Raw genomic sequence first — 12849 nt, forward strand, 5'->3', positions numbered from 1 at the left:
CAAGGGACCTCACTGGTCACCGCCTCTCAATTTAAAAATGATCCCTTTATATTTATTCTATTTATTGTCCTTTAAGCAATCAATGCATATTAGTAATATTATCCCCAATCCCAAGTGCCCTAATTTTGCTCAGTAACATTCTGTTCGACACCTTATGGAAGTCCAAATAAACCACTTCCATTGGTTACCTCTCTTCTATTTCTCCAGAGTAGCTGATCATAATTTTCCTTTCATAAATTCACGCTTTGTCCAATCCTATTATTTTCTAAATGCCCTGTTACTACTTAATAGATTCTTGTTTTCTCCCCGCTCACTAATGATTGAAGCTAATTCATCTGTAGTTCTCCCTTTTCTCTCTGCTTTCTTAATGCTGTTTCCAAGCCTTCATGGTAACACAATTTACCAAAATGGGTTGTAGCAATTCACTTGCACAAACTTAATGCTCCATTTCCCCACACTTATTGTTTAACGGTTATGAGCTTGTGAAGGACACAATACAAATGCAAGTCCTTTCTCCATCAGTGAAATAACTTTGATATTTATTAAATGGAGTTCAAGTTTCCAATTTTTGACTTCTGTGGACAATAGGAAGTTAATGGGAGACTTGAGGAATTTTAAATCATTTGAAGATCTGACTTTGCCTGAAATCAGCATTGCTTTTAAGCTATTTAATATCAATCAAAATAATAATTGCTTTTAACGTATTTCAATTATGTCATCACTGAAGGAGTCTGTTTTGAGTGGTTAGCAAACTGGCCAGCTAGTTAGTTACTAGAGAGGAGCATAGGTGCTTTGAGTACTAGGGGCTGCAGTACAAATTCATTGCATCACAGCCCATCAACAGTGATACAAAGTTCATGTTCAAGTGAAGGAAGTCAAACTCTGCTGACAGCTTAGATGCCACAAGAACACAAATGTAGTAGCATGCAAATCATATTCAGATATCACATCACAAAATGGTCACTGGAAAATGGGAGCCTTTGTTCTTTCAACTAATTGCAAGTAAAAGCAGACAGCAACTGTAGTTTTAAATGTCAGGACAGAAGGTGGCACCACCACCATGAACACCAATCACACAGCAGCAAATCAGATATCAGAGAGAAAAGTTCTGAGACAGATTTCTACTCCACTTTGGCAATTCCAAGTTTAGGACTTTGTCGTGGACATCAGTTGAGAAACTAACCCCTTTGCGAGCTCAGTTGCACAATTGCAGACTTTTTTCTCAAATACAGATAGGGTGGCACAGTGGCTCAGCTTGCAGAGCAGCTTCCTCGCACTACCAGAGAGCCTACTTCAATCCTGACCTTGGCCACTGTCTGAGTGGAGTTTGCAAGTTCTCCTTGTGACTGCATGGGATTCTTCTGGGTGCATTGGTAAGTTAACTGGTCAACTGCAAATTGTCCCTAGGCAGGCACCGTAGTGTAGCGGTTAGCGTAATGCTTTACAGAGCCAGCGACCTGGGTTCAATTCCGGCTACTGTCTGTAAGGAGTTTGTACGTTCTCCCCATGTCTGCGTGGGTTTCCTCCGGGTGCTCCAGATTCCTCCCACATTCCAAAGACGTACAGGTTAGGAAGTTGTGGGCATGCTATGTTGGCGCCTGAAGTGTGGTGACACTTGCGGGCTTCCCCCAGAAGATTCTACACAAAAAGATGCGTTTCACTGTGTGTTTTGATGTACATGTGTGTAATAAAGATATCTTATCTTAGTATGTAGTTGATGTAGTAGGAGAGCACATGGCTGTCACATGACAGTAACAACACTGACCCCGCTGGTCGGAGGACAGCATTGCTCCTCAGATCGGAAGTGACGCCACTTGTCAATCAAGGTGTGGCTCCACCCCACCCATCAGGTGTGGGTATTAGGGATTGGCTTTGGCGAGGCACCTTTGTCCCTGAACTTGCCTGACCATTGGCCGTGGCAGGCACCTTTATCCTTGACCTCCAAAACAATGGCCTGTCTAAATCACCTGGCCAGGCTCCACCCAGCCTCCCAGCACTATAAAGAATGTTGCAATGCCCTGGCCCTCTCTCTTTTGACTGCCCCAGGAATAATGAGACAATGCTTGCAGAGACCACTGGTGAGAGTGTGCACCACCACGTGGATTGGGAGCGTCTTAGTCAGATTCCAGGGAGTGTTAGGGCCAATACTTGTTTGGGTCAAGGTATTCAGGCATTGAAGTGGTTATCCCTTTATAAGCTGTACCTTGTTTATTGTGTGTTTGTGTGTGTGCATATCTCATCCTCGTTGTGATCCCCCCTCACGTTCGCGGTCTCCTGCGTGTGTGAGTGGGCATCTGTTCCTATTCATTCTGTCCCCGCGTTTGCCTTTGTGATTAAACTACTTTTAGAATCCAAAGCCTGTGTCCAGAGTCCTCCATCTTTAAGATTCCAAAAGAACTTTTTCACACAACAGTTGAGTTATAGAATCTGGAGAGCTATGACACAAATATGGGAAGAATAAAAAAAGGATTAATGTAGGATTAGTCTAAATGGTCGATGCAAATTCAGTGGGCCAAAGGGACTGTTTCTGTACTGTATCACTATGATTCTAGGAATGAACAGGGTAACTGGCAAAATTATAAACATACAACACAAACTGGCCATACCTGCTCACAGCATTTCCAAAGATTGTTCGAATATTGTCAAGGGTTGAGGCATTGGGCAATGTTCTAACGTCAGCAACAGTTTCACCGTGCTAAACAAATAACACCAAACAATTAAAACTTTTCACATCAGCAACTATCAAAGACATATCCATCTTGCTTCCTGAACAAGTTTCCAACTGAATGCCACAAGTAGCTGTGGCAAAAAGGGTAGCTGCAATTAAGAAGATGCCAAATTAATACAAAGGAAAAGGAATAGAAGATTATGCTCATAGACCTGAATACTAAATGAACAGTGGTGGGAGGCAGCTGATGTGTAGCATAAACACTAACCTGGCCCGATGGGTTCACTGCTTTGGTGCTGTACATGCAATTTATGGAAAACTATTTGTCTACCTAAAGACATTGTGCCCAGCACACATTTTTGTGATCGTCACACATAGTCTCTGTAACATTTCCCAGATCAGTTTGTTGGTAACAGTCCTTCTAAAACCACATACCTGCCAAATGACTGCAAGGAATACCACAGGAGATCTGTTATTGCAAGGCAGAGGATAGATTTTCTGATAAAACAATGTCTGCATGCTTTTCTGAAACAGCAGAAGCCAGTGTCAGGTTTTGGTCCCAAAATGTTAAGATGGTTTCTGTTTCTTCAATGATGCATGACCTAAGTGTTTCCAGAATGTGGTGTTTTTATTTCAGATTTGTAGCATTTGCAGTTTTTTTGATGTTCATTTAATGTAAGGCTCCGACTTTCGTCTGCACGCATCAACAGCTACATATTAATTCTTGATCTCAGAAAGCAATCCCGACAAAACACTATTAGGATTTTTTTTCATTTCTTCTATACTGAGCGAGGAACAGACGGGTATACAAACACAAAGATATGGGTGTGTGCATAAATCATTGAAAGACAGTCCAGAAATGGTTAAAGCAGCAAACAGAATCCTGGGATTCATGAATAAAAGCTCAGAGTACATGAGCAAAAAGGTTACAAAGAACATTTACCAACTGTGGGTTAGCCAAAATTATAGCACTGTGGCTCCCAAAATTATAGCACTGAGTTCTGAGCACAGCACTTTAGGAAAGAGGAGAGGATAGGTTGCACTAGAAATTTACCAGCATGATTCCAGGGGTGAGGGGCTTGAGTTATATGGTAAGAGAGGAAAACTTGGAGTTATTCTCCTTTGCACACAGGTTGATCAAGGATAGAGGAATTCAAAATCATCAAGGGTCTAGAAAATGGTTCTCAGAGTCATAGTTATACAGCATGGAAGCAGGCCCTTCAGCCCAACTTGTCCATGCCTACCTGAGCTGGTCCATGTGCCTCTGTGTGACCCATATCCCTCTAAACCTTTCCTATCCATGTACATGTCCAAATGTTGTTTTGAACACTGTAACTGTACCCACTTCTACCACTTCCTCTGACAACTCATCCCAGATACCCACCACTCTCTGTTTGGGTCCGAGGGTGTCATTTATTGCATCCAGTGCTCACACCTGTACATTGGTGAGACCCGACACCGATTGGGTGACCGCTTTGTCGAGCACCTTCGTTCTGTCCACCGCAACAGCCAGGACCCACTTCAATTCCACATCCCACTCCCAGACTGACATGTCGATCCATGGCCTCCTCTACCGCCACGTTGAGGCCAGACGCAGGGTGGAGGAACAACACCTCATTCTGCCTTGGCAGTCTCCAACCAGATGGCCTCAACATCGACTTCTCTAACTTCTGGTAAACCCCATCCCTTCTTTTCTTCCCCACCCCACTCCTTTGTCTTTCCCTATTCCTGTTGCTCCCTTCCCCCACCATCTCCTCTCCTCCCCTCCCCATCCTATATTCATGGTCCACTGCCCTCTCCTACCGGATTCCTCCTTCTTCAGCCCTTTGCCTCTTCTACCTATCACCTCTCAGCTTATTACACCTTCCTCCCCCACCCCCTACCTTCTTACTCTGGCTTCTGCCCTCTTCCTTTCCAGTCCTGATGAAGGGTCTCAGCCCAAAACGTTGACTGTTTATTTCCTTCCATAGATGCTGCCTGACCTGCTGAGTTCCTCCAGCACTTTTTGTGTATTGCTCCAGATTCCAGCATCTGCAGAATTTCTTGTCTCTGACATCCCAACTCTTGTACTCAATGCCCTGACCGTTGAATGCAAATGCATCAAGTGTCTTCTCTAACATCCAATCTACCTGCGTTGCCACTGCCAGGAAACTAAAACATGTACTCCTAGATCTTGCTATTCGACAACACTCAAATAGTAAATGGCAAGGCCCTGGAAACTCCTGCCCTGCTTACCTTCTCAGAATGCAAAACTTCACACTTGTCAGAGTTAAATTCCATCTGCCATTCCTTGGACCATTTCATCTACATCCTGTTGTAATTGTTACAATTGTTTTAACTCTTGCGGGCAGTTTAAAAAGCGAACCGCCATATCCAGCGGGCAGCGTTGGAGCGGGCAGCTGAGTGAGAGGGAGCAGAGTGGTCGGGCTTTGGCTTAAGGGGCTTAGGCGGTAAAGGGGCGAGGCAGGTGAGTAGCTGGTAGGTTTACCTGTTATCTGTGATAAATATTTAAGTAGGAAAAACTAGGGGGAGAAAAAAGGAATTAGTTCAGATGGAGGACATGGTGGTGTGCTGCAGCTGCTTGATGTGGGAACTCGTGGACCTTGCTGCAGTCCACGATGGCCACATCTGCAGTAAGTGCTTGAGGCTGGAGGAACTTCGGCTCAAAATCGATGAGCTGGAGTTACAGCTTCAAACACTGCGCAGCATCAGGGAGGGGGAGAATTTTGTAGATACTGTACATAAGGAGACGGTCACTCCCCTTAGAGCAGGCAATTCTGGAGTCCAGGAAGTAGATAGAATGGTGACTGTCAGGGGAGGGAAAAGGAAAAAGAAAACAAACAGGCAGATAGAGCAGAGGACCCCGGAGGCTGATCCCCTCAGTAACAGGTTTTCCGATTTGGAGGCTGTTGAGGGAGATGACTTGCCGGGGCCTAGCAGCAGTAACCAGGTCTGTGGCACTGGGACTGGTCCTGCTTCTCAGAAGGGAAGGGAGCAGAAGAGGAAGGCGGTAATGATAGGGGACTCGATAGTCAGGGAAACAGATAGGAGATTCTGTGGCAGTGAGCATGAATCCCAGATGGTTTGTTGCCTCCCAGGTGCCAGGGTCCAGGATGTCACTGATCGGGTCCACAGGATTCCAGAGCAGGAGGGAGATCAGCCAGAAGTCATGGTGCATGTTGGTACCAATGACATAGGTGGGAAGAGGGATGAGGTCCTGAAAAGTGAGTTTAGGGAGCTAGGCAGAAGGCTGAAGGACAGGACCTCGAGGGTAGCAATCTTGGGATTGCTGCCAGTACCACGCGATAGTGAAGGTAGGAATAGGAGGAGATGGCAGATAAATGTGTGGCTGAGAAGTTGGTGCAGGAGGGAGGGTTTTAGATTTTTGGACCATTGGGATCACTTCTGGGGAAGGTGGGACCTGTACAGAGAGGACAGGTTACACCCAAACCTGAGGGAGGCCAATATCCTTGCAGCCAGGTTTGCTAGGGTGATTCAGGAGGGTTTAAACTAGATTGCGAGGGGGAAGGGAACCGGAGGAGTAGGTCAGAGGAAGAAGGGGATGGGGATAAGTCAGATCTGACAGGTACAGAGGCTTTGAAGAAGGAGAAGCAGAGTACAGGCTACAAAAGTAGTAAGGTGGATGGACTAAAGTGCATTTACTTGAATGTGAGAAGCATCAGGAATAAGGGAGATGAACTGAGAGCTTGGAATAAGTACATAGGACTATGATATTGTGGCTATTACAGAGACATGGCTGACATCGGGGCAGGAATGGATATTGAATATTCTTGGTTTTCAGTGTTTTAAAAGGGATGGGGGGGGGGAGGAGAAGAGGAGGAGGGGTGGCGATACTGGTCAGGGACACTGTTACAGCAGCAGAAAGGGTAGATAATGTAGAAGGATCCTCTCCAGAGTCATTATGGGTGGAAGTTAGGAATAAGAGAGGGGCAGTTACCCTCCTGGGAGTATTCTACAGGCCTCCCGGTAGCAGTAGGGATACTGAGGAGCAGATTGGGAGGCAGTTTTTGGAGAGATGCAAAAACAAAAGGGTTATTATAATGAATGACTTCAACTATCCAAATACTGATTGGCACCTATCCCTGTCCGTGACAGATCTATCGGTGGGTGAGCATTTGGGGGACAGTGACCATTAGAATTGTCACGGACAGGGATAGGAGCAAAATGGGTGAAGGAACCATGGGTGATGAGAGAGGTGGAACAACTAGTTAGGAAGAAGAGGGCAGCATACATAAGGTATAGGAAGCAAGGATCAGATAGGTCTCTTGAGGAATATAGAGTAACAAGGAAGGAACTTAAGAAAGGGCTGAGGAGAGCGAGAAGGGGACATGAAAAGGCTTTGGGAAGTAGGGTTAAGGAGAATCCCAAGGCTTTTTTCTCATACGTAAAGAGCAGAAGGATGGCTAGGGTAAAGGTAGGTCCAATTAAAGACAAACGTGGGAGGATGTGCCTGGAAGTGGGTGAGGTTCTCAATGAATACTTCTCTTCAGTATTCACCAAGGAGAGGGGGTCTTGATGATGCTGAGAACAGTGTAGGTGAGGGTAATGTTCTAGAGTATGTAGATATTAAGAGAGAGGATGTGTTGGAGTTGTTAGAAAATATTAGGACAGATAAGTCCCTGGGGCCTGACGGAATATTCCCCAGGCTGCTTCGTGAGGTGAGGGAGGAGATTACTGAACCATTGGTTAGGATCTTTGAGTCCTCGTTGTCAACGGGGATGGTACTGGAGGATTGGAGGGTGGCGAATGTTGTCTCCTTATTCAAAAAAGGTAGTAGGGATAGTTCAGGGAATTACAGACCGGTGAGCCTTACGTCTGTGGTGGGTAAGCTGTTGGAGAGGATTCTAAGAAATGGGATCTATGAGCATTTGGAGAAACATGGACTGATTAGGGACAGCCAGCATGGCTTTGTGAAGGGAAGATTTTGCCTCACAAGCCTGATAGGGTTCTTTGAGGAGGTGACCAGGAAGATTGAGGAGGATAGTGCAGCGGATGTGGTCTACATGGATTTTAGTAAGGCGTTTGACAAGGTTCCACATGGTAGGCTTCTTCAGAAGGTCAGAGGCCAAGGGATCTGGGGAAGCTTGGCCATGTGGATTCAAAATTGACTTGCCTGTAGAAAGCAGAGGGTTGTGGTGGAGGGAGTGCATTTGGATTGGAGGGCTGTGACTAGTGGTGTCCCACAGGGATTGGTTCTGGGACCTCTACTTTTTGTGATATTTATTAACAACTTAGATGAGGGGGTGGAAAGCTGGGTTAGCAAGTTTGCAGATGACACAAAGATCGGTGGTGTTGTGGATAGTGTGGAGGGCTGTCGAAGCTTAGAGGGGGATATTGATAGGATGCAGAGCTGGGCTGACAAGTGGCAGATGGAGTTCAATCCAGAGAAGTGTGAGGTGGTACACTTTGGAAGGACAAACTCCAAGGTGGAATACAAGGTAAATGGCAGGATTCTGGGCAGTGTGGAGGAGCAGAGGGATCTGGAGGTTCATATCCACAGATCACTGAAAGTTGCCACACAGGTGGATAGGGTAGTTGAAAAAGCTTATGGGATGTTAGCTTTCATAAGTCGTGGGATCGAGTTTAAAAGCCGCGAAGTAATGATGCAGCTTTACAAAACTCTGGTTAGACCACACTTAGAGTACTGTGTCCAGTTCTGGTTGCCTCATTATAGGAAGGATGTGGAGGCGTTGGAAAGGGTGCAGAGGAGATTTACCAGGATGCTGCGTGGATTAGGGAGTATGGATTATGAGGAGAGATTAAAGGAGCTAGGGCTTTACTCATTGGAGAGGAGGAGGATGAGGGGAGACATGATAGAGGTATACAAAATATTAAGAGGAATAGATAGAGTGGACAGCCAGTGCCTCTCTCCCAGGGCACCAATGCTCAAAAGAGGGCATGGCTTTAAGGTAACGGGTGGGAAGTTCAAGGGAGACGTCAGAGGGAGGTTTTTCACCTAGAGAGTGGTTGGTGCATGGAATGCGCTGCCTGGGGCTGTGGGTGGAGGCTGATACGTTGGTCAAGTTCAAGAGATTGTTAGATAAGCATACGGAGGAATTTAAGATAGAGGGATATGTGGGAGGAAGGGGTTAAATAGTCTTAGGAGTTGTTTGAAGGTCAGCACAACATGGTGGGCCGAAGGGCCTGTATTGTGCTATATTGTTCTATGGTTCTATGGTTAAAAGATAATGCAGGTCCACAAGTTAGTCCTAAATTGGTGCAGGGCTAATTTTAATGGCATTAGACAGGAACTAAAGTTCAGGGCCAGCACTGTTCCTGTTACAGTGAAGGGCAAGACTGTTAGGATCGAGGAACCCCAGTTAATGAGGGATATTAATGCTCTGGACAGGAAAAGGAAGGAGGCATATATCAGGAATTGGCAGCTGGGATCAAGTGAATCCCTTGAGTATAAGGGATGAAGGATTACACTTAAGAAGGATATCAGGAAGGCAAAAAGGGGGTATGAGATATCTTTGGCAGATAAGGCAAAGTAGAATCCTAAGAAACTGTACAAGTATATTAAGAGCAAAAGGGTAACTAGAGAGAGCTCCCTTAAAGATCGATGTGGTCATCTGTGTATGGAGCCATAGGAAATGGGTGAGATCTTAAATGAATACTTCTCATCTCATGGAAGCTGGGGAATTCAGGGAAGAAAATAATGATGTCTTGAAACATATGCACATTACACAATAGGAGGTGCTGGTGGTCTTATAGCCTGACCAAGTATATCTGAGGACAGTGGAGACCAGGGAAGAAATTGCTGGAGCCCTGGCAGAGATATTTGTATCATTGTTAGCCACAGGTGACGTACAAGAAGACTAGAAGATGGCTAAAGTTGTGCCTTTAATAAAGAAGGCTGCAAGGACAGGCTAGAGAACTGCAGGCCAGTGAACTTAATATCAGTGGTGGGAAAGTTACTGAAGGAGATCCTGAGATGGGATCTACCTGCATTTGGAAAGGCAAGAACTGAGTAGGGATGGACTGTGTGGCTTTGCCTGGGAAATTGTCTTTCATAAATTTAAGTGTTTTTTCTTTGAAGGGGTAACCAAGAGGATTGATGAGGGCAGGACAGTAGACATTGTCAACTTGGAATTTAACAAGGCCCACGTGGTAGGCTGGTCAAGAAGGTGAGGTCACGTGGGATCCAAAGGGATCTAACCAATTGGATACAAAGTTGGCTTGGTGGAAGGATTCAGAGGGTGGTACTGGAGGGTTGCTATTCAGATATAGGCCCATGACCAGTGGTGTGCCGCAGGGATCAGTGCTGGGTCCCCTGTTGTTCGTCATCTATATTAACAATTTGGCACGATTGATAAGTTTGTGGACGACATAAATAGACAGTATAAAGGACAGTGAGGCAGGTTATCTAAGATTACCATAGAACAATAAGGCACAATACAGGCTCTTCGGCCCACCATGTTGTGCCGCCCTTCAAATCACACCTAAGACTATCTAACCCCTTCCTCCCACATATCCCTCCATATGCTTATCTAACAATCTCTTGAACTTGTCCAATGTATCGGCCTCCACCACCACCCCAGGCAGCGCATTCTATGCAACAGCCACTTTCTGGGTGAAAAACCTCCCTCTGACATCACCCTTGAACTTCCCACCCAATACCTTCAAGCCATGCCCTCTTGTTTTGAGCAATGGCACCCTGGGAAAGAGGTGCTGGCTGTCCACTCTATCTATTCTTCTTAATATCTTGTATACTTCTATCATGTCTCCCCTCATCCTCCTTCTCTCCAATCAGAATAGCCTTTAGTCTCTCCTCATAATCCATACGCTCTAATCCAGGCAGCATCCTGGTAAATCTCCCCTGCACCCCTTCCAACGTCTCCACATTCCTTCCTATAATGAGGTGACTAGAACTGGACACAGTACTCCAAGTGTGGCCTAACCAGAGTTTTGTAAAGCTGCATCATCACTTCGCGGCTCTTAAACTCAATCCCCCGATTTATGAAAGCTAACATCCCATAAGCTTTCGTAACTACCCTATCCACCTGCAAGGCAACTTTCAGTGATCTGTGGATTTGAACCCCCAGATCCCTCTGCTCCTCTACACTGCCCAGAATCCTGCCATTTACCTTGTATTCCACCTTGGAGTTTGTCCTTCCAAAGTGTACCACCTCACACTTCTCGGGATTGAACTCCATCTGCCACTTGTCAGCCCAGCTCTGCATCCTATCAATTTCCCTCTCTAAGCTTCGACAGCCCTCCACACTATCCACAACACCACCGATCTTTGTGTCATCTGCAAACTTGCTAACCCACCCTTCCACCCCCTCATCTAAGTCATCTATAAATATCACAAGAAGTAGAGGTCCCAGAACCAATCCCTGTGGGATACCACTAGTCACAGCCCTCCAATCCGAATGCACTCCCTCCACCACAACCCTCTGCTTTCTACAGGCAAGCCAATTCTGAATCCACACGGCCAAGCCTCCCTGGATCCCTTGGCCTCTGACCTTCTGAAGAAGCCTACCATGTGGAACCTTGTCAAATGCCTTACTAAAATCCATGTAGACCACATCTACTGCACTACCCTCCTCAATCTTCCTGGTCACCTCCTCAAAGAACCCTATCAGGCTAGTGAGGCAACATCTTCCCTTCACAAATCCATGCTGGCTGTCCCTAATCAGTCCATGATTCTCTAAATGATCATAGATCCTTTCTCTTAGAATCCTTTCTAGTAGCTTACCCACCACAGACCTAAGGCCCACTGGTCTGTAATTCCCTGAACTATCCCTACTACCTTTTTGAATAAGGGGACAACATTCACCACCCTCCAATCCTCCAGTACTATCCCCGTTGACAACGAGGACTCAAAGATCCTGGCCAACAGTTCAGCAATCTCCTCCCTCACCTCACGAAGCAGCCTGGGGAATATTCTGTCAGGCCCCGGGGACTTATCTGTCGTAATATTTTCTAATAGCTCCAACACATCCTCTCTCTTGATATGTACATACTCTAGAACATTACCCTTACCAACACTGTCCTCAGCATCATCAAGAACCCTCTCCTTGGTGAATACTGAAGAGAAGTATTCATTGAGAACCTCACCCAGTTCCACAGCTTCCAGGCACATCTTCCCACCTTTGTCTTTAATCAGACCTACCTTTACACTAGCCATCCTTCTGCTCTTCACGTACGAGTAAAAAGCCTTGAGATTCTCCTTAACCCTACTCGCCAAAGCCTTTTCATGTCCCCTTCTTGCTCTCCTCAGCCCCTTCTTAAGTTCCCTCCTTGCCACTCTATATTCCTCACGAGCCCTGTCTGATCCTTGCTGCTTACACTTTATGTATGCTGCCTTCTTCTTCCTAACTAGTTGTTCCACCTCTCTTGTCACCCACGGTTCCTTCACTCTGCCACTCCTTCTCTGCCTCACCGGGACAAATTTATCCCTAACATCCTGCAAGAGATCCCTGAACATCGACCACATCTCTATAGTACATTTCCCTGAGCACAGCACTTGTCATCCCAAAATATCATCCCAATTTACACTCTCAAGTTCTTGCCTTATAACCTCATAATTCACCTTTCCCCAATTAAATATCTTCCCGTCCTCTTTGCTCCTATCCCTGTCCATGACAATTCTAAAGGTTATGGAGCAGTGGTCGCTGTCCCCCAAATGCTCACCCACCAACAGATCTGTCACCTAACCCAGTTTATTACCTAAAACTAGATCTAATATGGCATTTCCTCTAGTTTGCTTGTCAACATACTGTGTCAGGAATCCATCCTGGACACATTTAACAAACTCCGCCCTGTCTAAACCTTTGGCACTAAGCAGGTGCCAATCAATATTTGGGAAGTTGAAGTCTCCCATGATAATAACCCTGTTATTTTCGCATCTCTCCAAAATCTGCCTCCCAATCTGCTCCTCAGTATCCCTACTGCTACCGGGGGGGGGGGGGGGGCCTATAGAATACTCCCAGTAGAGTAACTGCTCCTTTCTTTTTCCTAACTTCCACCCATATTGACTCTAGAGAGGATCCTTCTACATTATTCACCCTTTCTGCAGCTGTAAGTGTCCCTGACCAGTATCGCCACCCCTCCTCCTCTTCTCCCCACCCCGTCCCTTTTAAAACACTGAAAACCAGGAATGTTCAATATCTATTCCTGCTCTGATGTCAGCCATGTCTCTGTGATAGCCACAA

General features: G+C 45.9%; 1 protein-coding gene across 1 annotated transcript in view; it reads right to left on the reverse strand.

The window, feature by feature from the left end:
- Positions 1-12849, reverse strand: part of mlh1 (mutL homolog 1, colon cancer, nonpolyposis type 2 (E. coli)) — a 94163-nt gene that overhangs the window by 41978 nt on the left and 39336 nt on the right. Inside the window, 1 exon segment of the mRNA XM_052022892.1 lies at positions 2607-2695. Within this exon segment, the coding sequence (XP_051878852.1) occupies positions 2607-2695 (89 nt within the window).

Source organism: Pristis pectinata, chromosome 9, assembly GCF_009764475.1.
Source record: "Pristis pectinata isolate sPriPec2 chromosome 9, sPriPec2.1.pri, whole genome shotgun sequence".
In the NCBI taxonomy this organism is placed as follows: Eukaryota; Metazoa; Chordata; class Chondrichthyes; order Rhinopristiformes; family Pristidae; genus Pristis; species Pristis pectinata.